Raw genomic sequence first — 27469 nt, 5'->3', positions numbered from 1 at the left:
AATTCTTAGTGTTTTGTGGTTCTTCGACTGTCCCAGTCTTCATGTGCGTAGGGCCCCGTCCTTGTGTGGGATGGTGGTAATCCCCTGGTGTTTTAGCAGGAGCTCCACGGATTCTGACTACAAATGTAGCCTCATCGTTTTTTCTTAAGAGGTTGTTCTGGGAGCACCAGGCTTTCACAATTTTGGAGCTTAACTAGCTGGTTATTCATAGGTTCCTGGTGATTAGCATAAGGGTTTAGTCAATCAACCAGGTCTAGGGGGCTAAAACTATTGCTGACAGGGATGTTAAACGGCGAGATGGTCTCAGGACCCTAACATGGGTTTAGTAGATTCTTAGTCTGTGGTCTCATTTCCCTCTTTTTGTACACACTTTCCATACTCTCTATCAAAGAGCTAGGAGGATAAAAATAGCCTTGGTGGAGTGTGTGAACACCACTTGTCTCCCTGGGCGGTCTCCATTCGAGAATGTGTTGGACCACCGGCTGTCCCTCAAGTTAATCAAAACGCTGTCACCCGGGATTTCTTTCTGCCTCTGTCCCAACCAGCTAACCCTGCGTGCAAATAAAATTTCACTGTGGATTCGGTGGGGGAGAGGTCTACGCTTGTTTAATCAAAAGATAGTTTTGTTTTTTAAATCAGGATATGACTCCCCACGACCTATCTCCAGCTGTGGGACTCCAGCTGGTATGACCACATAGGGAGAAGAAGCTGGGGGCAAATCTATATATGGCAAAGTGGATTTTTTCCCCTTAGGTTCGATTGGTGTATAGTCGTATTACCTCCTTTACGATTACTAGGTAAAAGGCGTTCCACTAACGGGCCAGGTATTGTTGCCATGTCCCTAGAGCCATAAGCATTGTCTGCAGCTTGGTTCACCCTATATGAGGAAGTGGCTTGGGCCTGGATTTGTTGGGTTCGGGGGATAGTTTTAAGGCTTTTGTTTGTGCTGTGGTTTTTGCCTTTCAGGGACAGGTAGCCCAGTTAGGGCAGGTGGAGTCACTTGATTTTGTTGGGGGACAGAAGTCTGGGCCAAAGAATTAACGGATCCAGTGATTTGCAAAATTGTATTAATTCTACTCCCCCAAGAATCTACTGATGAGGTCAAGTTTTCAATCCGTCTCGTTGCAAATTCTAACTTTATGAGGTGTTCAAAGTCGGTTTTAAACTCTTTTACCATGTTTGTTGCCCTTGTCGGTGGCTCCCTTAATTCTGAGCTATTTTCACCAGCTCCATGTCCCACTGGTCGATGATTTATCACCACCTCAGGGTTATGGTTCACATGTTTCCCTCCCTTATGATCTTTTTGTTTCCGGAGTGCTCCTTTCCTTTTAGCCCCCTCCCGTCATAAGTTTACTAGAACTTTCTTGTTTAGGGAGTGAGTCTGGAGTGGTCAGGAGATCAGGTGTTTGGAAAGAAGGGAGTGCTCCTGGCTCCAAAGTTTGTGGGGTTCTTGGAATCGTTGGTGTTATAGAGAGGCGTCTCTCGGTGCATGCTATCTCACTGGAGACTGCTCCTATTGCCTGTTGTAGCTTTATATCAATGGCTGTGGGTTCTTGGAATCGTTGGTGTTATAGAGAGGCGTCTCTCGGTGCATGCTATTTCACTGGAGACTGCTCCTATTGCCTGTTGTAGCTTTATATCAATGGCTGTGGGTTCTTGGAATCGTTGGTGTTATAGAGAGGTGTCTCTCGGTGCGTGCTGTTTCACTGTCGACCGCTCCTATTGCCTGTTGTAGCTTTATATCAATGGCTGTGGGTTCTTGGAATCGTTGGTGTTATAGAGAGGCGTCTCTCAGTGCGTGCTGTTTCACTGTCGACCGCTCCTATTGCCTGTTGTAGCTTTATATCAATGGCTGTGGGTTCTTGGAATCGTTGGTGTTATAGAGAGGCGTCTCTCAGTGTGTGGTGTTTCACTGGAGACCGCTCCTATTGCCTGTTGTAACTTTATATCAATGGCTGTGGGTTCTTGGAATCGTTGGTGTTATAGAGAGGCATCTCTCAGTGCATGCTATTTCACTGGAGACAGCTCCTATTGCCTGTTGTAGCTTTTTATCAATGGCTGTGGGTTTGGCAGTGGGGGTTAGCACAGGGAGGTTTTGCCTAGTAGTTGACCTTGTGGGCGTTGGAGTGCTCTTCCCCATAATTATTTAATAACTAGTCCTCCTCAATCTTATACACAATTATCTAGAACTATTCTGTTAAATAGAGCAATAACATTCAGATTTCAATTACTAGTGTCAATCACTGGCACAGCATACATGTAGTAACTCACTTTCACAGACACAAATTCCTGAAGTTCGTACCTTGATGCATTGAGAATCTCTGGAAACTAATAATATACATTAGATTAGCAATAGCACTTCCCTGGCCTCAATATCATCGACTGACATGGTATTTTAGATTGTGTGACATTCAGTACATGAACATTCCTTGTATCAGTTCCATTTAGCAAGCTGAGACAGGGTAATTCACCCTTGGCCTTGACTTAACACCCCCTGGACTGTCAGTGTGTGTTCTCCTTCCAGAGTTCCGGCACTGTTTTATGTTTCCTGTGTAACACAAATTGAGTCTTGGGCTTGTTGAAGATATTACTGACCGGGCAACCAGTATCGCTGTCCACTCTCATGATGGGTCTTCCTCTCGGCTGCTGCAGACTCTTTCTTTGAGATGCTTAGATAGACGCCTCTGGTGCAGTAAGGATTCAGGCTTAGTGATTGTTCCACATGCCTCAAAGGGCACTTCATTTCTGAATAGTTCTTCTAGCACTTCCTGTGTACAGCATAGGTCTAAGTGTGTCCCCACCCCAAATGAGCTGCATGGGTTTTCAGTCTTGCCGTTATGCATCACAATGTCACAGAGTTTGATTTCACCAAATGAAAACCGTACACTCTTTCAGAGAGGGTACTTTGATCTAAGGGGGCTGAAATCTACAGACCTATCCCTAATGGAAAATGGAATTGTCTCTTACTCTTCCCTCGATCGCTAGAAAAGCCAAGCTTTCCTGAGCAGGACACTCTATTCTAGACGTAATCACAGATCACATTCATATCCAGTCCTGATTATTGCTCGGATCGCAAATGTTTTGCGGATAACAGCTTGGTTCATGCTGATATGTTACCTCCTTTTGCATTCTTTGCAAATACCTTATGCAAAAATGTTATCCTGTAACTATATAATACTGATTCACCAGTACTGAGTACACTGTATTGATGTTTAGTTTTTTGATTCCTTATGCAGCATCTTTGGTGACGCTGTTCTCCCAAATGGCAGCTTCAATGTTTCAAGTGCTAGAATGTTTACAAGCCCTGTCTGAAACCTAATTTAGACTTTTGTCTGTCCATCTTATTGATTCAGCGAACAGGTAAGGCAAGTAGATTTATTGGCAGGGCAAGTAGATTTTTGTGCCATTTTGTCCTTCGACAAGTAGATTTTTTAAACAATTCCATACCCCTGCCATTGTCAACAACTCGGTTTGAGATCACAAATGTCTTCATTGTTTAAGTGGGGAACTTTTACTACCTGATGTTTGCCTAGAAAATGTTACTGGAGAAAGTATTCCTTTGGTAAGATACAGGACCTCTTTATGATTGAGTTTAAGAATGATAGAGGCATGGGAAAACTATATGTGGCAGTGAAGGGAGCCTCAGTTATAAGTTGGGTAGACCCAAAAAACCGTGGGGTCACCCTGAATCTCAACAGTGTAGAAGAGGTGTTATTGACCGATGATGAAGGTGAGGGCGTGTCATCCTTTGCGCAAGAGTCCCTGAGGTTTTCACAGGAAATGTTCGAGAATTGCAGGGGTTCACTCACAAGATCCCCTTAAAGGAAGATGCCAGACAGATCTGTCACACCTGCTAGAGTGAGAGGTGAGGTCAGTAATGAATGAAACAGACTTGTTGACCATGGAATAATTGAACCTCTGGCGTTGACTGAGTGGTTGTCTCCATCGACCTCACCTCAGGTAAGTTTGCACCCAGATAGCAAAAATGATACAGCTTTTATCACCCCTTTTGGTTATCGCTTCATAAGAATACGTTTTGGCCTAGCGTCTGCTGCTGCTGCTGTATTCCAGCTGTTGATGCATCACATTTTTAAAGACACCACTGGAGTTGTATATTTTCAGGATGATCTATTGGTGATGGGAACATGATGATAAGCTGCAAATGGTGTTGAAACATAAGGGGGTGACAGCAGAGTGCATTTGCTGTGAAATCTGTGACATACCGTGGGCATGAAGTGAGTGAAATGGAATCACGCATAAAAAAGAAATCTTGGGTCCATCGAGATTGCTCCTGCTTCAGCCTCAGAGGATGAAGTCAGATCCTTTCTGGGGTTGTCAGAATGTTCTTTTGTAAACAACTTTTGCGAGCAAGACTAATGGAATGAGACAATTGCTTAAGGATCGTACTGAGTTTGTATGTAATAATCAGTTGCAACAAGAATTGACTGCAGTCAAAGATTATGTATGTCAAGCCATCCCATGCAGGGTTTTAATCCCTTGGCTCGTTCTGTTGTCACCACAGATGCCCATGGAAAGGGGCTCAGTTCATGGCTTTCCCAAATTGACAAGAAGGGAAGTGAACCCATACTGTTGCTTACTTCACATTCCTTGTCTCCATCTGAGGAAAAGTTTTCAGTCGTAGAAAGATGGTGGCTTGTGTGTGGGCTTTAGGAAAGTTTAGGCAATATATTTGGTGGTCTGTGTTAGCCTTTGACTAAAATCTTAACGACTACTGAGGAGTTAAAAGCACCGCCATATGTAGTCCGAATGTCTCAGAGGCTCTTGGATTGTAATTATAATGTTGAGTACTTCCCTGGCATACAAAACAACGTGGCAGATTTTCTAATCAGGTCTCCCTTGATCATGGATGAACATGTAGGGGGAGAATAGGAGGACTATAGCGTAGGCTTTTCTGAGGTGATGAAGACTGTGCCATTTCTGTGGATGATTGGAAATGTTGTTTTACGAGGAGGATAGAATTTTATGTACAATCAAAGATTGCTGTCTAGATGGTTTGGCCAAGTATGAACTTTCTGGATAAAAGTTCCAAAAGATTTTGGGAAGTAAGGAATGAGTTGTCAGTTGATAACAAGGGGTGCTTGCTGCGAGGAGATAGGATAATACCTCTTATATCCTTGAGGTCCAAAGGTTTGGCCATCATACATGAAGGGCCTTTGGGAATGATCAAACCTAAGATACAAGTTAAAATGTACTTTTGGTGACCTGGTGTTAATGTGGAAAGATATATAAGGAATTGTATGTCCTGTGCTAATGTGGACAAGTCCCAAATCACATTCAAACCACTCCTAGGAGTTACGAGTATTCGCTAGGGTCTTTGGATAGCCATTGATATTCTAGGGATGGGTCTTGATTGTACTGGATTTCCAAAATACTTTATATCCCTTTTGGATTTGTTTTCCAAGTGGCCAGAAACATATGTGTTTACCATGGTTGATTCTCGTGCAATTGTATTTTTTTAAACGGGTGTTCCTCAGAGAGGGAATACCTAAGACATCGTTGACTGATATTGTATCACAGTTTGTGTCAGAGTTGTTGGAGCAATTCTTGTCCCCTCTATCATCCTCCTAGAACACCAAGTGAAAGGACACCACACAAGGGTTATGAAAATAAACAGGATATTTATTAAGATTCACAACAGCCCTGGACTCTTTATGAGGACAGGGTACTAAGCACAAACCAAATCTCTTAGGAAAATACTTCAAGTGCACAATTAAAACAAGTGTCCGAGGACACGGAAAGTTTAGTGGTCTCGGGCGGACCCGATAAGGCAAGTCGGAAGCGAGGGACTCAGGACCCTAGAGTAAAGAGGCTATGCAGGCACCGAAATGCCGAGTTACCTAGCCACAAGGGCTGCGGCTGCACAAGTCTTACAAGCGTCGGGGTCTTCGCTGACCGCAACATCCATTACAACGCATTCCATTACAACGCATGCCATTACAACAAATTCTTTGAAACTACCTTTACAACACATTCCACTACAACGCATACTACATTTACAACGCATACCATTACAATGCATACCATTACATTGCATGTATGGTAAGTATTGGATAGTGTAGGGGTAAAAATTACTATTCTAACTCCAGGGGGTGCAACAGTAGGGTAAGTGTTGGATAGTGTAGGGGTAAAAATTACTATTCTAACTCCAGGGGGTGCAACAGTAGGGTAAGTGTTGGATAGTGTAGGGGTAAAAATTACTATTCCAACTCCAGGGGGTGCAACAGTAGGGTAAGTGTTGGATAGTGTAGGGGTAAAAATTACTATTCCAACTCCAGGGGGTGCAACAGTAGGGTAAGTGTTGGATAGTGTAGGGGTAAAAATTACTATTCCAACTCCATGGGGTGCAACAGTAGGGTAAGTGTTGGATAGTGTAGGGGTAAAAATTACTATTCTAACTCCAGGGGGTGCAACAGTAGGGTAAGTGTTGGATAGTGTAGGGGTAAAAATTACTATTCCAACTCCATGGGGTGCAACAGGAGGGTAAGTGTTGGATAGTGTAGGGGTAAAAATTACTATTCTAACTCCAGGGGGTGCAACAGTAGGGTAAGTGTTGGATAGTGTAGGGGTAAAAATTACTATTCCAACTCCAGGGGGTGCAACAGTAGGGAAAGCGTTGGATAGCGTGGGGTAAAAATTACTATTCCAACTCCAAGGGGGTGCAACAGTAGGGTAAGTGTTAAATAGTGTAGGTATTCTATGTAATGGTATGCATTGTAATGACTGCGTTGTAATGACATGCGTTGTAGTGGTATGCGTTGTAGTGACATGTGTTGTAATGGTTGCGTTGTAATGGATATTGTGTTGTAAAAGTTTCGTTGTAAAGGTAGTGCATTGTAAAAGTTGCGTTGTAAGTGTTGTTTCCCTCATGAGCAACCCCTGCCTCGCACTGGGTAGCACCTAGGTGGTTCAGTGGGGACATCGGTGCCACATGTAAATGTAAATGTACATGTATTTATATAGCGCAAATCACCGACCCGGTATCTAAGCGCTTGCTTAGGGAACCCGTCCTGGTATTCCCCTGTGAGATAACCCCGGCAGGGTATCCACAAGGTGAAAGCCAGGCATCCCGCCGCGAGGGGCCGTTGTGGAGATTAAGCAAGCTATTGCCCAGAGTCGCAGAGTGTGAACCTGTGAGCCGAGTAGGCACCGGAGCGAGAATTATCTAGTCCGTGGAATTTTTGATCCCAAGACCCACCGAGGCGGAGAATTGAACCCTGGTCCAGGACCGATCTCAGCTTCCGGGTCTGCCGCCTCTAACCCCTCAGCCACACTTCTTCACATCCACATCTTGTGCTGCATTGCGCACCTCAGCGCGGTCTGCTTCTGGGCATGCCTCATGCCGACGGGGGAGTCCCGTGGTGTGGGGCTCCGGGGGAGTGTGCGGCTCCCGGCCCTCTGGACGCTGCTGCACTGTGTGCTGCTGGCCGGGGTCGGGCGAACATGTCCCCTCGCTTCGACTGCAGCAATCTTGTGCGGGCCACCTCCTGAGTGATCTTGCCTCGACTGCGGCGATCCTGTGAAGCCATCTGCTGGGTAGCCATCCGCCACCACTGCATCGTAAAGGTTAGGCTGAGTGGGCTGCTTCTCTCTGCACCCCCTGCAGCCCGGGAGCCCTTGGTGGATATCTGATAAAAAGGAGCGTGAAGGTTATGGAAAGCCTGGAGGGAGGAGTGTGTGATTCCAGACCCTCCCAACTCTGGTGTGGAAGGGTGAGCGTAATGGTCCGAGCACTACAGTGATCCACCTCTTGGTTTGCTATTTCCTCTGAGTCAGGTCACCTGGACAACATGGCTGCTAACACAGCTGGCCCCTCAAGCCTGTAATACCTGCCTCAGCCTAAGGATTGCTCCACCAGAACTTGGGGCACCGTGTGGAGCTGCCCTTCACCCCCTGCACTGCAGCCCTAAAATAATATTGTATGTCAGATTTCTCCCTTTTGTTTTTGAGCTTCTTCATAGTAGGAAGGCTTGGGCTACCTCACAACAGGCATCTAGCTGAGGCTACTTCATCAGTGTGATTTCCACCAGTCGCCAGCCTCCGCCTACTCTTTGCGTTACCTCTTCAATTGAAATGCTCTTTGGGCTACGTCGGTGGGATCTCCACCAAATGCCAGGCTCTGTTTTCTGTTTGGGCTCCCAATGCAGCTGAATGACATTGGGCAGCGCTCTAAATAGGTTTTCTACCAATCACAGCTCCTGTTTGTGGCTAATCTTCAGCTGAAAGCACCTGTGACAAAAGCGTAGATTTCGATGCCGGAACCCAGCTAGGTCAAAACTTGGTACTGTGGACCTACACTGCTACCGCGCGCTTACTATACTTCCATGCACATACTGTCACTCACAATGTCAAGATATTCTGTTTACCATATGCCAATACTGGCCTGATGTTTAATCATACTTCCATCTAATCCTGGTTTTGTCTACCTTACAACATTATTGGTTCGGTGCTTGAACCTGTGCACATCTACTGATTGTATTGTGCGACTGTATCATTATCCTATGTGTTTCACAGTGTTTCTGGACATATACGGTTTCTTAGGCCTACACGTTTTACTATACAACAACACTGTTTTGATGATGGCACACGCTGATGTACGAACTAGGCTCTTGTCCGCCTTTATTGGTTCGGTGCTTGATTGAAAAATATGTGCTTGCACAGCTCAACAAAAAATACGTCCAGTATAAAATAAATCATTGTTGGGGTGGAAGATCAACCTTTCCCGTTATTGGATCTTCCTACACTGATTATTATTTTTTTGTTAATAATTATGTTTAACAACTTGAAGAACAAAGAACCTGTTTCTCCCAACCATTCATTTGTGCTGTACTTCCTTTTTAATTGCTGGGTTTGCAGATATTGCATCAATTGGTTCCCCGAAAATTAAAACGGAAGATGACTCGTACTCTATCCATCACCTAGACTCCGAGAGCAGAGAGCGCATACCCAGCAATGCAGGTGAGTGTCTATCCATCACCTAGACTCCGAGAGAAGAGCGCATACCCAGCGGTGCAGGTGAGTGTCTATCCATCACCTAGACTACGAGAGAAGAGCGCATACCCAGCGGTGCAGGTGAGTGTCTATCCATCACCTAGACTCCGAGAGAAGAGAGCGCATACCCAGCGGTGCAGGTGAGTGTCTATCCGTCACCTAGACTCCGAGAGAAGAGAGCGCATACCCCGCGGTGCAGGTGAGTGTCTATCCATCACCTAGACTCCGAGAGAAGAGAGCGCATACCCAGCGGTGCAGGTGAGTGTCTATCCGTCACCTAGACTCCGAGAGCAGAGAGCGCATACCCAGCGGTGCAGGTGAGTGTCTATCCATCACCTAGACTCCGAGAGCAGAGAGCGCATACCCAGCGGTGCAGGTGAGTGTCTATTCATCACCTAGACTCCGAGAGAAGAGAGCGCATACCCAGCGGTGCAGGTGAGTGTCTATCCATCACCTAGACTCCGAGAGAAGAGAGCGCATACCCAGCGGTGCAGGTGAGTGTCTATCCATCACCTAGACTCCGAGAGAAGAGAGTGCATACCCCGCGGTGCAGGTGAGTGTCTATCCATCACCTAGACTCCGAGAGAAGAGAGCGCATACCCAGCGGTGCAGGTGAGTGTCTATCCGTCACCTAGACTCCGAGAGAAGAGAGCGCATACACAGCGGTGCAGGTGAGTGTCTATTCATCACCTAGACTCCGAGAGCAGAGAGCGCATACCCAGCGGTGCAGGTGAGTGTCTATCCGTCACCTAGACTCCGAGAGAAGAGAGCGCATACCCAGCGGTGCAGGTGAGTGTCTATCCGTCACCTAGACTCCGAGAGAAGAGAGCGCATACCCAGCGGTGCAGGTGAGTGTCTATCCATCACCTAGACTCCGAGAGAAGAGAGCGCATACCCAGCGGCGCAGGTGAGTGTCTATCCATCACCTAGACTCCGAGAGAAGAGAGCGCATACCCAGCGGTGCAGGTGAGTGTCTATCCGTCACCTAGACTCCGAGAGAAGAGAGCGCATACCCAGCGGTGCAGGTGAGTGTCTATCCGTCACCTAGACTCCGAGAGAAGAGAGCGCATACCCAGCAATGCAGGTGAGTGTCTATCCATCACCTAGACTCCGAGAGAAGAGCGCATACCCAGCGGTGCAGGTGAGTGTCTATCCGTCACCTAGACTCCGAGAGAAGAGAGCGCATACCCAGCGGTGCAGGTGAGTGTCTATCCATCACCTAGACTCCGAGAGAAGAGAGCGCATACCCAGCGGTGCAGGTGAGTGTCTATCCGTCACCTAGACTCCGAGAGAAGAGAGCGCATACCCAGCGGTGCAGGTGAGTGTCTATCCATCACCTAGACTCCGAGAGAAGAGAGCGCATACACAGCGGTGCAGGTGAGTGTCTATTCATCACCTAGACTCCGAGAGCAGAGAGCGCATACCCAGCGGTGCAGGTGAGTGTCTATCCGTCACCTAGACTCCGAGAGAAGAGAGCGCATACCCAGCGGTGCAGGTGAGTGTCTATCCGTCACCTAGACTCCGAGAGAAGAGAGCGCATACCCAGCGGCGCAGGTGAGTGTCTATCCATCACCTAGACTCCGAGAGAAGAGAGCGCATACCCAGCGGTGCAGGTGAGTGTCTATCCGTCACCTAGACTCCGAGAGAAGAGAGCGCATACCCAGCGGTGCAGGTGAGTGTCTATCCGTCACCTAGACTCCGAGAGAAGAGAGCGCATACCCAGCAATGCAGGTGAGTGTCTATCCATCACCTAGACTCCGAGAGAAGAGCGCATACCCAGCGGTGCAGGTGAGTGTCTATCCGTCACCTAGACTCCGAGAGAAGAGAGCGCATACCCAGCGGTGCAGGTGAGTGTCTATCCATCACCTAGACTCCGAGAGAAGAGAGCGCATACCCAGCGGTGCAGGTGAGTGTCTATCCGTCACCTAGACTCCGAGAGAAGAGAGCGCATACCCAGCGGTGCAGGTGAGTGTCTATCCATCACCTAGACTCCGAGAGAAGAGAGCGCATACCCAGCGGTGCAGGTGAGTGTCTATCCATCACCTAGACTCCGAGAGAAGAGAGCGCATACCCAGCGGTGCAGGTGAGTGTCTATCCGTCACCTAGACTCCGAGAGAAGAGAGCGCATACCCCGCGGTGCAGGTGAGTGTCTATCCGTCACCTAGACTCCGAGAGAAGAGAGCGCATACACAGCGGTGCAGGTGAGTGTCTATTCATCACCTAGACTCCGAGAGAAGAGAGCGCATACCCAGCGGTGCAGGTGAGTGTCTATCCGTCACCTAGACTCCGAGAGAAGAGAGCGCATACCCAGCGGTGCAGGTGAGTGTCTATCCGTCACCTAGACTCCGAGAGAAGAGCGCATACCCCGCGGTGCAGGTGAGTGTCTATCCGTCACCTAGACTCCGAGAGAAGAGAGCGCATACCCAGCGGTGCAGGTGAGTGTCTATCCGTCACCTAGACTCCGAGAGTAGAGAGCGCATACCCAGCGGTGCAGGTGAGTGTCTATCCATCACCTAGACTCCGAGAGAAGAGAGCGCATACCCCGCGGTGCAGGTGAGTGTCTATCCGTCACCTAGACTCCGAGAGAAGAGAGCGCATACCCAGCGGTGCAGGTGAGTGTCTATCCATCACCTAGACTCCGAGAGAAGAGCGCGCATACCCAGCAGTGCAGGTGAGTGTCTATCCATCACCTAGACTCCGAGAGCAGAGAGCGCATACCCCGCGGTGCAGGTGAGTGTCTATCCGTCACCTAGACTCCGAGAGAAGAGAGCGCATACCCAGCGGTGCAGGTGAGTGTCTATCCGTCACCTAGACTCCGAGAGAAGAGAGCGCATACCAAGCGGTGCAGGTGAGTGTCTATCCATCACCTAGACTCCGAGAGAAGAGAGCGCATACCCAGCGGTGCAGGTGTCTATCCATCACCTAGACTCCGAGAGAAGAGAGCGCATACCCAGCGGTGCAGGTGAGTGTCTATCCATCACCTAGACTCCGAGAGAAGAGAGCGCCTACCCAACGGTGCAGGTGAGTGTCTATCCAGAGAGCGCATACCCAGCGGTGCAGGTGAGTGTCTATCCATCACCTAGACTCCGAGAGCAGAGAGCGCATACCCAGCAATGCAGGTGAGTGTCTATCCATCACCTAGACTCCGAGAGAAGAGCGCATACCCAGCGGTGCAGGTGAGTGTCTATCCGTCACCTAGACTCCGAGAGAAGAGAGCGCATACCCAGCGGTGCAGGTGAGTGTCTATCCGTCACCTAGACTCCGAGAGAAGAGAGCACATACCCAGCGGTGCAGGTGAGTGTCTATCCTTCACCTAGACTCCGAGAGAAGAGAGCGCATACCCAGCGGTGCAGGTGAGTGTCTATCCATCACCTAGACTCCGAGAGAAGAGAGCGCATACCCCGCGGTGCAGGTGAGTGTCTATCCGTCACCTAGACTCCGAGAGAAGAGAGCGCATACCCAGCGGTGCAGGTGAGTGTCTATCCATCACCTAGACTCCGAGAGAAGAGAGCGCATACCCAGCGGTGCAGGTGAGTGTCTATCCATCACCTAGACTCCGAGAGAAGAGAGCGCATACCCAGCGGTGCAGGTGAGTGTCTATCCATCACCTAGACTCCGAGAGAAGAGAGCGCCTACCCAACGGTGCAGGTGAGTGTCTATCCATCACCTAGACTCCGAGAGAAGAGAGCCCATACCCAGCGGTGCAGGTGAGTGTCTATCCATCACCTAGACTCCGAGAGCAGAGAGCGCATACCCAGCGGTGCAGGTGAGTGTCTATCCATCACCTAGACTCCGAGAGCAGAGAGCGCATACCCAGCGGTGCAGGTGAGTGTCTATTCATCACCTAGACTCCGAGAGAAGAGAGCGCATACCCAGCGGTGCAGGTGAGTGTCTATCCATCACCTAGACTCCGAGAGAAGAGAGCGCATACCCAGCGGTGCAGGTGAGTGTCTATCCATCACCTAGACTCCGAGAGAAGAGAGTGCATACCCCGCGGTGCAGGTGAGTGTCTATCCATCACCTAGACTCCGAGAGAAGAGAGCGCATACCCAGCGGTGCAGGTGAGTGTCTATCCGTCACCTAGACTCCGAGAGAAGAGAGCGCATACACAGCGGTGCAGGTGAGTGTCTATTCATCACCTAGACTCCGAGAGCAGAGAGCGCATACCCAGCGGTGCAGGTGAGTGTCTATCCGTCACCTAGACTCCGAGAGAAGAGAGCGCATACCCAGCGGTGCAGGTGAGTGTCTATCCGTCACCTAGACTCCGAGAGAAGAGAGCGCATACCCAGCGGCGCAGGTGAGTGTCTATCCATCACCTAGACTCCGAGAGAAGAGAGCGCATACCCAGCGGTGCAGGTGAGTGTCTATCCGTCACCTAGACTCCGAGAGAAGAGAGCGCATACCCAGCGGTGCAGGTGAGTGTCTATCCGTCACCTAGACTCCGAGAGAAGAGAGCGCATACCCAGCAATGCAGGTGAGTGTCTATCCATCACCTAGACTCCGAGAGAAGAGCGCATACCCAGCGGTGCAGGTGAGTGTCTATCCGTCACCTAGACTCCGAGAGAAGAGAGCGCATACCCAGCGGTGCAGGTGAGTGTCTATCCATCACCTAGACTCCGAGAGAAGAGAGCGCATACCCAGCGGTGCAGGTGAGTGTCTATCCGTCACCTAGACTCCGAGAGAAGAGAGCGCATACCCAGCGGTGCAGGTGAGTGTCTATCCATCACCTAGACTCCGAGAGAAGAGAGCGCATACCCAGCGGTGCAGGTGAGTGTCTATCCATCACCTAGACTCCGAGAGAAGAGAGCGCATACCCAGCGGTGCAGGTGAGTGTCTATCCGTCACCTAGACTCCGAGAGAAGAGAGCGCATACCCCGCGGTGCAGGTGAGTGTCTATCCGTCACCTAGACTCCGAGAGAAGAGAGCGCATACACAGCGGTGCAGGTGAGTGTCTATTCATCACCTAGACTCCGAGAGAAGAGAGCGCATACCCAGCGGTGCAGGTGAGTGTCTATCCGTCACCTAGACTCCGAGAGAAGAGAGCGCATACCAAGCGGTGCAGGTGAGTGTCTATCCATCACCTAGACTCCGAGAGAAGAGAGCGCATACCCAGCGGTGCAGGTGAGTGTCTATCCATCACCTAGACTCCGAGAGAAGAGAGCGCATACCCAGCGGTGCAGGTGAGTGTCTATCCATCACCTAGACTCCGAGAGAAGAGAGCGCCTACCCAACGGTGCAGGTGAGTGTCTATCCAGAGAGCGCATACCCAGCGGTGCAGGTGAGTGTCTATCCATCACCTAGACTCCGAGAGCAGAGAGCGCATACCCAGCAATGCAGGTGAGTGTCTATCCATCACCTAGACTCCGAGAGAAGAGCGCATACCCAGCGGTGCAGGTGAGTGTCTATCCGTCACCTAGACTCCGAGAGAAGAGAGCGCATACCCAGCGGTGCAGGTGAGTGTCTATCCGTCACCTAGACTCCGAGAGAAGAGAGCACATACCCAGCGGTGCAGGTGAGTGTCTATCCTTCACCTAGACTCCGAGAGAAGAGAGCGCATACCCAGCGGTGCAGGTGAGTGTCTATCCATCACCTAGACTCCGAGAGAAGAGAGCGCATACCCCGCGGTGCAGGTGAGTGTCTATCCGTCACCTAGACTCCGAGAGAAGAGAGCGCATACCCAGCGGTGCAGGTGAGTGTCTATCCATCACCTAGACTCCGAGAGAAGAGAGCGCATACCCAGCGGTGCAGGTGAGTGTCTATCCATCACCTAGACTCCGAGAGAAGAGAGCGCATACCCAGCGGTGCAGGTGAGTGTCTATCCATCACCTAGACTCCGAGAGAAGAGAGCGCATACCCAGCGGTGCAGGTGAGTGTCTATCCATCACCTAGACTCCGAGAGCAGAGAGCGCATACCCCGCGGTGCAGGTGAGTGTCTATCCGTCACCTAGACTCCGAGAGAAGAGAGCGCATACCCAGCAATGCAGGTGAGTGTCTATCCATCACCTAGACTCCGAGAGAAGAGCGCATACCCAGCGGTGCAGGTGAGTGTCTATCCATCACCTAGACTCCGAGAGAAGAGAGCGCATACCCAGCGGTGCAGGTGAGTGTCTATCCATCACCTAGACTCCGAGAGAAGAGAGCGCATACCCAGTGGTGCAGGTGAGTGTCTATCCATCACCTAGACTCCGAGAGAAGAGCGCATACCCAGCGGTGCAGGTAAGTGTCTATCCGTCACCTAGACTCCGAGAGAAGAGAGCGCATACCCAGCGGTGCAGGTGAGTGTCTATCCGTCACCTAGACTCCGAGAGAAGAGAGCACATACCCAGCGGTGCAGATGAGTGTCTATCCATCACCTAGACTCCGAGAGAAGAGCGCATACCCAGCAATGCAGGTGAGTGTCTATCCATCACCTGGACTCCGAGAGAAGAGCGCATACCCAGCGGTGCAGGTGAGTGTCTATCCTTCACCTAGACTCCGAGAGAAGAGAGCGCATACCCAGCGGTGCAGGTGAGTGTCTATCCATCACCTAGACTCCGAGAGAAGAGAGCGCATACCCCGCGGTGCAGGTGAGTGTCTATCCGTCACCTAGACTCCGAGAGAAGAGAGCGCATACCCAGCGGTGCAGGTGAGTGTCTATCCATCACCTAGACTCCGAGAGAAGAGAGCGCATACCCAGCGGTGCAGGTGAGTGTCTATCCATCACCTAGACTCCGAGAGAAGAGAGCGCATACCCAGCGGTGCAGGTGAGTGTCTATCCATCACCTAGACTCCGAGAGAAGAGAGCGCATACCCAGCGGTGCAGGTGAGTGTCTATCCGTCACCTAGACTCCGAGAGAAGAGAGCACATACCCAGCGGTGCAGGTGAGTGTCTATCCTTCACCTAGACTCCGAGAGAAGAGAGCGCATACCCAGCGGTGCAGGTGAGTGTCTATCCATCACCTAGACTCCGAGAGAAGAGAGCGCATACGCAGCGGTGCAGGTGAGTGTCTATCCATCACCTAGACTCCGAGAGAAGAGCGCTCATACCTAGCGGTGCAGGTGAGTGTCTATCCATCACCTAGACTCCGAGAGAAGAGAGCGCATACCCAGCGGTGCAGGTGAGTGTCTATCCGTCACCTAGACTCCGAGAGAAGAGAGCGCATACCCAGCGGTGCAGGTGAGTGTCTATCCATCACCTAGACTCCGAGAGAAGAGAGCGCATACCCAGCGGTGTAGGTGAGTGTCTATCCGTCACCTAGACTCCGAGAGCAGAGAGCGCATACCCAGCGGTGCAGGTGAGTGTCTATCCATCACCTAGACTCCGAGAGAAGAGAGCGCATACCCAGCGGTGCAGGTGAGTGTCTATCCATCACCTAGACTCCGAGAGAAGAGAGCGCATACCCAGCGGTGCAGGTGAGTGTCTATCCGTCACCTAGACTCCGAGAGAAGAGAGCGCATACCCAGCAGTGCAGGTGAGTGTCTATCCATCACCTAGACTCCGAGAGAAGAGAGCGCATACCCAGCGGTGCAGGTGAGTGTCTATCCATCACCTAGACTCCGAGAGAAGAGAGCGCATACCCCGCGGTGCAGGTGAGTGTCTATCCGTCACCTAGACTCCGAGAGAAGAGAGCGCATACCCAGCGGTGCAGGTGAGTGTCTATCCATCACCTAGACTCCGAGAGAAGAGAGCGCATACCCAGCGGTGCAGGTGAGTGCCTATCCGTCACCTAGACTCCGAGAGAAGAGAGCGCATACCCAGCGGTGCAGGTGAGTGTCTATCCATCACCTAGACTCCGAGAGAAGAGAGCGCATACCCAGCGGTGCAGGTGAGTGTCTATCCGTCACCTAGACTCCGAGAGAAGAGAGCGCATACCCAGCGGTGCAGGTGAGTGTCTATCCATCACCTTGACTCCGAGAGAAGAGAGCGCATACCCAGCGGTGCAGGTGAGTGTCTATCCATCACCTAGACTCCGAGAGAAGAGAGCGCCTACCCAACGGTGCAGGTGAGTGTCTATCCAGAGAGCGCATACCCAGCGGTGCAGGTGAGTGTCTATCCTTCACCTAGACTCCGAGAGAAGAGAGCGCATACCCAGCGGTGCAGGTGAGTGTCTATCCTTCACCTAGACTCCGAGAGAAGAGAGCGCATACCCAGCGGTGCAGGTGAATGAACTCGTCTGCATGGATGCTCCAAGTCAAACAGTATCAGAAAGCAATAAAAAGAGATTCAATCTATCCACTCATATTGGTAATAGGCAGGATTAGTATGCCCTGGAGTGTGTCCCATTCATAAACTTCGAAAGGAAACTGTCCCTCCACCTGTTACAGCGCTGAAGGCCATCACCAGGGACTGAGTACATAATACCAGATGTCTACAAAACGTCCTAGGTCAAGAAATGGTGGGGAGAGATATGAGAAACAATAGCAATGAGGCTAACGTATGAAATAGATAAAATGCGAATATTGTATCAACAAATTGAACGTAACATATGGAACAACTTCAGCTTCGATACAGATTCTCATTTCTATTTCTGTCAGTTGCACTAAAAGACTAAAGTAGAGACTTACCGCCTGATTCATGTAGCAAAATTGCACTCGCAAAGGGCAAGATTCTCAGAATCTTGCCTTTTGCGAGTGCAATTTTGGCATTTGGGATTCACAATCCCAAATGCTAAAATCGCTAATGAGGAATTAGCAAATATGCGAGGATTAGCATTTAAGGAATCTCTATTAGAGATTCCTTAAATGCTATTCATGACACTTGCAAAAATTGCGATTTAGCAAAATTGGGCCGCTATTTACCGAGAGGTCAGACCTCTCGGTAAATAGCAAAAACATAGAAAAATGCTTTTAAAAGCATTTTTCTAAGTTGCATGTTGCACACACACATGTCCTTTGGACATGTGTGTGCGCAACACCTGTTCACATGTGCATTTTAGGGGTGCTACAGGGTGTCCTTTGGACACCCCTGGCACCCTTAAAATCGCTATCTGATTTGCGAGTAGCAAATTGCTACTCGCAAATAAGGGATACTCCCCATTCATTCCTATGGGCCTTTTGGCCCATAGGATTGAATGGGGAGAAATTCCTTTTTTTGCGAGTAGCAAATTGCTACTCGCAAATAGAGAACATGTAGGAATCGCTATTGATTTAGCAATTCCTACATGAATGCCGTTTTGCGTGTCCTCAATAGCGAGTCGCTATGATTCGCTATTAGGGCCACGCAAAACGGCCCGTACATGAATCAGGCTGCAAATGTAGGAAACCCCGATTTGTATTTGTCCTGGTACGAGTCACTTAATTTTCTTGTCATTGGCAAAAATTAAATCAAGGGTAAGTGGCAGTTTTATAGATGCCATTTAGGCTCTGCTGTACTGGATCAAGAACATTTTGTCTTTTATCCATCTCATGTTTTGTCATAGTCTGACCGGAATTACTCTGCCTTTGAAACAGATTGCTTACACATGAATATGGCATGTATTGAAAGAAGACCTCTTATTATGGACTCTGAGCCATTTAAGTTCTGAATTGATCACTGACATTTTTCGATGTTTAAAAACTCTTTTATGTAAGAATAGCATTCAGGCTACAAGGCCATTTTTCTGTGCTCAGTTTGAGTTACACTCAGTTGTATTCCTGGTTGGCGAATATTATATCTCGTCTTCGTCCTTACAATCAACTTACTCCTGCGTTGCTGGAATAGTTCAGTCTTTCTTAGACAAAGTCAAGAAGGCTTAAGTATAGATGGACCCAGAGGAACTAGAGGATCTTCATTGAAAGGCCTTTCTAATTTGACAACATCGATTGACTTTCAGCCAACAAGCTATTTTTGTTCTAGCGAAGGAATTACAGGTGAATGTTATCAAAATGTGTCCTGGCTCGACCATTTCTGGAGGAAGCGTGGGTCGGGTACAGAAACAAGATTGGCCCGGTTGGAATATTTACCTTCCGACTTAATCTCTGAACTGGAAGTCAAAAAGGCTCAGTGGGACAAGACTGCAGGCTGTACCTACAGAGAGCTCCACGGCAATGGATAGCTGCTGGACAAGGTTCTGGTGAAGCCGTTGCCTTTTGGCAGTAAATCTGAGACCCAGAGAAATTTGAATTCCGCACCCAGTGAAGCTCCCTTGCCAGCCGGATACTTTTGGCGCCTTTGCCCTGGGAAGATTTCTAAGTTCTGACTTAGTCACTTTTTTGGAGCTTGGATTCTTCCAGCGAGACAAGGATGCAGGCTCTAGCCGAAAAGTGTTCCACAAGGCCAGATACCATCCCGAACAGACTCTACTGAACTGGATTTGCTGCTGCAGAGGTTTTCCAAGTGGGAACAACCTGAATCCTCAGGCCAGCTGGAATGCCCTTTCGTCGAAACAGATTGACAGGTTGGTCCCAGCCCCACAGATGTCTTTAGATCCAAAAGGTTTCTGGGATCAAGTTTTCAGGATATGTTAGGTACACTTTGACAAAACCAAGGGTCCCAGGACAGACCTTGGGGTTCAAGACTCACTTCAGCAGTATCATCTAACCGCACGGACCAGGGCAGGTCCAGTTGGAACTGGTCAGCTGGGCAGTTGCAGTAAAGGCCTCTTGTAGCTTTTCATGTCCCTGTAGCTTGAACAGGAGGTCAGCTTCTTTGTCCTGGGTTCAAGGGGGACAGCAGGTTCAGTCTTCTAGGCTCTTCTCAGGTCCCAGACTGCAAGTTCAGTCCTCTTCTGGTTCTGATCTTCCATATGTCCAGTAGTGTTCTGAAAATAGGCATTTATACCCAGCACCAACCTGTTGGTTGGGGGTGGGATTGCTTCCCCACAGCAAGCAATCCCACAGTGCCTCTCTCTGCCTAAATGCAAGGGGACAAAACCTTTCTTCCCCTATGCAGAGCCTGTGTGCCCTCCCCAGAGGTGTGGGCAGGAAAATGAGCAATCCTTTCTCTGTGGTCCCTCTAACCCAGTTCTGGGGGTAATTGTTATCCCTTTGGAATTGAAGGCTGCCTGACTAAGGGAACACAGAAGTGCCATGCCAAGGTGTCAGCGGACCTTTGTCTGTGGTAGAGTAAGACTCTTGGAAATGAACTTAGTTCCTGGACAAACCTCAGATAGTCATTCTGCGATAGGAACAGAAACACCAACCCACACCCAAGACCGTTGTCCTGCTCAGGGAGAAAATGTCACACTTCATCACGGAGGCTATTCAACTGCCAGGTGAAAGCTGGAACTCATGCACATAGGCCTTCAGAGGCTTAAGGTGGTTAAAAGATAGCTTTCTAAAAGTACCCTTTCCTTATAATTGTTAAAAATTGATTCTACCATGAAATCAGATTTGAAATAACTACTAAACTGCCTTTAAATTAGATTTCTAGCTGTTTCCTAACTGAAGTTAGCTTTATTAAATGTGATAATGTAATTCAGTGTCTTCCTGTGGGGCGTGGCCACGGAGGCCAAAATGGCAGGCATGGATTAGATGAGCTCTGCGGCGCGATCCCATAATCTGCATTTTTATCCTCAACCCGACGGCCATCGACTCCTCTGATTGAACGCAGAAGCTGTCATCGGAGCTGGGGAACCAGCTGCAGCATGAGCGGCCTCCGTGGGTCCCGTGGACAGGTAGCTCTCAACAGCAGCCCGCTCTGAAGCCACGTGACCCATTGGTATCTGGGGAAATGCACGGCCTGGTTAGACTGTTGGCGGGCGGGGCTCGCTTCATCCCACCTCACAACTCCCTGCTCTGCACTCTCCCCTTGTTCGTCCAGAGAAGAAAACTTGCTGTATATTGGTCAGGGTCCCAAGGCCTCTGGAGCAGCGACTGCCACGGCCTGAGCCATTCGCCCCCTGTGGTAATTATCAACAAGTGGGGAACACCCCACATTGGCAGCATACATCTCTCTGGACCAGCAGGACCTTTCATCACGGCTCTGGGTGTGGGGCTGATGCAATTGTTTGACTCACCTGGTCTGCGCTTGTGTTGACAGTAGGTCTGGAGGCCTGTATTACAGGACAGCACAGGCTGTAGGTCCTGCATGACTCATTCTGGCCAAACGGCCCACATTACATAGACTCCAAATGGAATCTCTGCTTACCTGATTTTTCTTCACTGGGGCTCCCTTCTGGTGCACACCATCTGCAGGGGTGTACTAGTGTCTTTTACAGACCACTGTGGACTACACAGATGGACCGCTCCGAGGTGCCTGACCGGTATCTGTCAGGGACCTGACTGCCCTCAATCAAATATTGCGGGAGCCTTAACCTGATGACGCTGGCTGGAGGCCGCCGCTGTTTCTACCTTCCCTATAGGGCACAATACCAGACTGTTTCCATGACCTGTTGTGGCCTGTTTCTCCCCAGACACCATCTGCCGCTCTGGGCTTCTCTTGCTGTGGGGTGTCGCTGCCTGAGCTGGCACCCGCAAGCCAGCCTAAATCCGCAATACGCCACTGAACCCTTAAGCAAAGCTGAAACCACAGATGCAAAGATGTAACTCCTCCGATCCGGTGCCCAGCTCATACACTCATGACCACTGATGCCGCTGCTGGGTGTTCAGCAGCCTGCAGACTCCAATCTTGCCTCAGTTCTAGGTAAACTTGATGTGGTGCTTGCAGGAATAGATCCCTGGAAAATAAAATAGATGCTCTAGCTATAGATCTCACACTACTGAGAGATTATCATCGGAAACTCTAACACAGCGCTCACTTAAAGGAACAATCACTGGCAACTACCAAACACAGCACATGCAGTCCCACCTGCGTACACTATGCAAGGAGGTACGCACCCAATTGCAACATCTCATTCTGAGAAAGTATTTATGATACCTACTTGTGGTTCTAAAATAAACAACTATATATTTTTATGTACAAAACAATTGGCCTAGAGTTCAGTTCTCAAGTGTGTGAGACCATTTGCTGAGTGAGTGTGTACATCAAATGCTTTACACGGTCCTCTGGTACTGCCTCATTGCTCGACCAAGCTACCTCTTTAGAAGTTATATCTATCTTTAGCCTCTGCCAAACCTCTGGGGGCTGTGGACTCTGTGCACACTGCACCTTACTTTGGTCCAGTATATACCGAGCCACTTTCTTACAATGGGCGCCTTGCAGGTCGTTTCTGGCAGGGACTCCTTTTAGAGACAACAGTCTAAAGGCAGCTCTAAGCCACTTGCCCAGAATCTGCCCAATCCTACCAAAGGCAGCAACAGAGCTATCACCAGCAGGGTTGTAGAGGTTTCACAAGAGGCTCCTTTAGGGGGGATAAGCTCTAAGGGCAGAGACACCCCAGTAAGGAGGCTAACCCTATATCCCCCGCCCACACAGGACCTGTCGGTGGAAGTTTGCAGCGTTTTCTTCCCTGCAAAGAGATCACCCCTGACCATTGACTCTTGCCCGTACTGGAGCACGGTTACTGCCTAGAGCTCGTTGCCACCCGACCAAACATTCCCCCTCGCACCTACACCCTGAGACCGACACACCTTACACTGCTACACTAGGAGGTTCAGGCGCTCCTGTCCAAAGGAGCCATTGAGCTAGTGCCCATCGCCACCAGGGCAAAGGCGCCTACTCCATATACTTCCCCATTCCCAAAAAGGACAGATCTCTCTGCCCAATCCTCGCCCTCCACCCTCTCCATAGATACATCCTGCCAGAATACTGTCACGTGTGCAAGGTGAGTTCATGGCCATTCTTGACCTGAAGGACGCCTACTTCCACATCTAGATTCATCCATCTCATCTTTGCCACCTCCACTTCCCAGTAAGTGGCCTGCACTTCCAGTACTACCCTTTGGAGTCGCTACTGCCTGAGAGTCTTTACCAAACATTTAGCGTTAGTATTTGCTCACCTCCGAAGGAAGAGAAATCACATATTCCCCTACCTAGATGACTGGCTGATCAAGAACGCAAGCAGACAAAAATGCCTGACTCACACTCAGATCCCTCACGGTGCATGCCACAGAATCAGCACTAGGAGCCTCTAAATCCAGGCTTTTCCAGGGGTAGTGCTCACCTGAGTCGTGGCAAAGCCATCCACAGACCTCACTGAGTACAGGTGTTCAGCAGCTTCTGCCTCTTTGTCAGCCACTCAGTCTCCTTTTGTTCGCATGGTTTTGCATTTGCTAGGAATGGTGGCCTCATGCATTGCCAAAGTGCCACATGCCGGGCTTCATATGTGCCTCTTCAAGAGGCCTCTCAAGCAAGTGGTCACAAGCGGCGGGTCAGAGGGAAGATCTGGTGTTGGTAAGGGCCAGCACCCTTCACTTTCTGCCGCAGTGAAACTGCAAAAACCTTTTGCAAGGCGGTCACTTTGCAGACCCAATTCCGCAGGTGACCATCACAATGAACACATCGCTAGCTGGCTTGGGGGCCTATCGCAACAATATGAGAGTCCAATGTCTTTGGCCAATGTCTTTGGCCAATGTCTTTGGCCACCTCAATGCAGGCGTCTACACATCAACCACTTGGAACTGGTAGCCATTCATCTAGCACTCCAAGCTTTTCTCCTACAGATTCAAGGCAAGGTAGTTGTGGTGCATACAGACTAAACAACTTTGTTCTACCTTCATAATCAAGGAGACACATTCGCACCTCACCTGTCATCCCTAGCACAACAGATTTACAGTTGTACCATCTACCATTCACCTCCTGTCACAGGGCCTTCCGGAGTAGACAACAATTTTGCAGGCCTGCTCAGGAGGACACAGCAACAAGCCCACAAGTGGAAACTGCACCTGAAAGTCCTGCTTCATTACTTCCACATGGGGAGCTCCACAGACAAAAGACCTCAGCAGAAAACGCGAAATGCTAAAACTTCGCCGACAGGTTACTAAACACCCAGTCCGTAGGCAGTGCTCTGTGGATGAACTGGTAACGGATCTTTGCCTACGCTTTTCCTCATCTCCTCCTATTCCGTTTGTGGTGAGGAAGACAACCATGATTCTGAACCCTGCTAGAGCTATCCATTGTTCACCTGAGGAGCTCCTCAACAGGCCGAACTTACCTCCTCAAGACCAAGGCAAAGTCCGGCACCCAGACCCCAGGCGCCTCAATCTAGTGATTTGGTTCCTGAGGTCCTAGAGTTTGATTACCTTGGTCTGCTGCTGGAGTGCATGAAAATTATAAGAGAGGCTCATAGGCGCACCACACACATCACCACAACATCAATCTGTCATCCCCTCCAGTGACATTATTTGTAACTGCCTACATCTTCAAAGAACAGATTTGGGTTGCACATCCACCAGGCTACATCTAGCTGCCATTGCTGATATATGCAGAACAGAAAGTATTCTTTCCTCTTCAAAATCCCTGCTTTGAAAGCATTAATGGAGGGCTTTAAGATTGTAATAGCATCGCGGTTGCTCCCTTGTCCTGGTTTGGAACCTTAAAATTGTCCTTTCTAACCTCCAGGGACTCCCTTTCGAGCCACTGCATCCTTGCCCCCTTCAGTTCCTAATCATAAGGTTTTATCCAAAGTGCTCTTCCCTTTCCACCTTAATTCATCTATATTATACCCAGTGTTTTACCTCAACCTGACTCTATTGCTGAAAGGGCACTCCACACACTTATCGTTAAGCGGGCTCTATTGTATTACACAGTCAGGACCAAATCGCTGTTTGTTTGTTTTTGCCAGCCTGATAATTCCATCCCATGTCAAAGGCAGTAATTGGCAGACCTGCTATACTGACACTAAAAGTGCCCTACCTTCCCGCCCCAGGCCACACTCCACTCGCAAACAGGGAGCTACTATGGCGCTCTTGGGCAGTATTCCCTTTGATGATACTGTGGAGCTGCACTGTGGTCCACTCCGCACACATTTGCAAAACACTGTGGACGTTCAGGCAAAGTAGCAGGCTTGCGTTGGTCAAGCTGTCCTCAAGACATTGTTTCAGACCTTTGCACCGAGCTCTGTCTAGCCACCGCTTAAGGGTGTACTGCTGTACAGTCTTTGCACAATGAATAGAATATGTGCTTAGCCAGTAAGCATCTGTTCGATGCTTGTAGTGCTTTAGATTCACATGTGCCCACCCACCTTCCCGGAAGCCAGTGGGGGCTGCAGATATCTTTTAATTTCAATGTCTTTCTTTTCTACTTGAATGGTCACTTAACTTCTATACGCACTACTCCATACATACTCTCACCTGCTGGGCGAAAAGTAAATTAACAATGGAGTTAGTGACATGTCGGTGAGTGGCGCATTTACAGCGAGAGGAGTTACTGAAACCTCTGGACTCAAAAGCTTTCATCGAAGAAAAACAACTTGCAACATCTGACCCAAACACTAAATGGCAGGAGTATGTCCAGCAGGGGAATCTACAGCACTACATGCCAAGGACAGGTGCTTACAGGGTACGTTGCATTTTTGTTTCTGTATGTTACCCATATTTAAAAATACAGATAGGAAACTTGATGGTTTTCTGTCCATATTTATGTATAAAAATGAGTTCAAACTGAAAATTGGGAGCCCTAGTTATAATTATAATCCACAGTGATTGGGTTTATGCCTCTCTGGGATATTCACATATACCTGTATTCTTTTTTAGAATCGGCAGTTATTGGCATCATGACTCTGCAATATTCACACATGCAAACACACACGCTTACACACACACTTTGATCTGTTTTATAATCAGCAGTTAGTGGGTTTAAGACTGCAATATTCACACACACACGCATATACACACACACACACACTTAGCTCTGTTTTAAATTCAGCAGTTAAGGGTGTTTATGACTGCGATATTCGCACATACATTGATTTGTTTTATAGTCTGCAGAATAGGGGTTTAGGACTGTGATAGTCACACACAAACACATACACTTTAATCTGTTTTATAATCATCAGTGATAAGCAGGAGTGCTCGTGTTAATGCGTCTGTGGGATGTTCGCCTACTTGTAGAACAATTGTATAACCAGAACATAGAAGGGTTTCTGTCGCATGATGAGCAGTTGTGGTGTTCATGCTTAACTGGAATACTTGCCTATGCTTAGAACTGTTTTCTCATTTCAGAGCTTGTAGTCTGCAGTGGAGGTGCACCGGCTGGTGTTAATGCTGATGAAGAGACACACGCCAATGCTGTCCAGGCCTATCGAAGAAGAGAACGCTGGAGCAGTCCTTCAGGTGCAGACATTGTGCTATTTAGAATTGATTCAATAATCTGTGCAGAAGACAATTTAGAAGTGTTTTAAATCTTGTATAGTGAGCGAGAGCCAAGGTGTTCAATTGGACTACCCTTTTTAGCTCATACTTTTTTAAGGTGACTGATTCTGATTCTCACACTTCAGCCTTTAGGAACGACCCGCCTGTTAGTACCAGTGCTACAATATATGAGAGGTTTAGTTAAGTGACAGAGGAGCTAGGGGCCAGTTTATAATTCCAACAGATAGCAGGTGGGTTTACAATTGGAGACATGTTCCAGTCTCCTGGATGTGGCATCAGTGGTTTGTGCAGAAGTGTTGTGTGTGCACCCTGATAGTTCAGAGCGCTGCAATGTGAAAGCAATTGGTGGATAATGTTTCTGTTTAAAAGCCGGCATTACAACTCTTTATAATCTGCCTAGGTGTTTAGGGGCTGTACTAGATCGAGGTGTCCAATGTTGGTCTGCCTAGGCCAGACCTAACCAAAATTTGAAAATCCTAATGAGTATAGTAGGGAAATCTGGCATGGATTCAGCCCTCGCGGATCAGTGCTGCTCACCCCTCCTTCAGCTATAGGTGAAGGTCGCTGCTACAAAGAAGCAGTTGACGCGTTCTAGTTTGAAGAGATGAGATTTCCTGCTTTGTCCATCCTCACATGGATACTTCTGCAGGAGGGTTGTTCATGATGACAGTGACGCCTTTGAGGTATGGTTTTATTTGTTTACATATGGTTTTATTTGTTTACCCATAATAAGTGAGTTTTGACGTGTTGTGTGCATTCTTAAACATAACTGGGAATTCCAGTGGTTTTCCACGTTTGAGCCGTAAACACAACTTACCTTTTAACTGTGTTTTTTTTCCAGTGAACATAAATATATGCACGAAGCTCGGATCCTTGGACAACAACAGTGCTCACTCCAAGGTGCTCAGTTAATTTTTTAGTGCCCATTCACTATCCAATTTGGTGATGCGGTTGGCACTATGGCCTTGGTCATGGATGTCATTGGCAAACAATACGTCACCATATATATTTACACCAATGGAAAACATTTGAAACATACGATGTGTCCATCACACGAGCAACCAGGGCACCATCTTGGAGTGTCCCTGATTCACAGCGCCAGATTACTTCTCTCCATCTGGGGGTGATCAGTGTTCATGTCCCATACATTTTCCACTGCATACTAATTTTGGTTAAAAGGAGGACTGCTGCCAAATCAGTCAATGCATTAATAGATCTGCCTTGTTGAGAACACAGTGATGACTCTTATCATGCCCCCGTGGGCCAAGCCTGCTGCCTCTCTTGTAGGTGAAACTTAAGTTAATCACATCTTAATGGATTCAATGCCAGTCCATACTGCTGGCTCAATAAAT

At 48.8% G+C, this 27469-nt stretch overlaps 1 protein-coding gene across 1 annotated transcript in view; it reads left to right on the top strand.

Annotated features, from left to right (window-relative positions):
* The window catches only part of LOC147737070 (uncharacterized), an 89806-nt gene that overhangs the window by 43650 nt on the left and 18687 nt on the right, over positions 1-27469 (top strand). The window contains exons 4-5 of the mRNA XM_086922734.1: positions 8875-8976; positions 25968-26078. Of these exons, the coding sequence (XP_086778860.1) occupies positions 8875-8976; positions 25968-26078 (213 nt within the window). The remainder of the gene's footprint in view (positions 1-8874; positions 8977-25967; positions 26079-27469) is intronic.

The sequence above is a fragment of the Lissotriton vulgaris genome, chromosome 1_1 (genome assembly GCF_964263255.1).
Source record: "Lissotriton vulgaris chromosome 1_1, aLisVul1.2, whole genome shotgun sequence".
Taxonomy (NCBI): domain Eukaryota; kingdom Metazoa; phylum Chordata; class Amphibia; order Caudata; family Salamandridae; genus Lissotriton; species Lissotriton vulgaris.
This window is presented reverse-complemented; position numbering and strand designations above follow the sequence as displayed.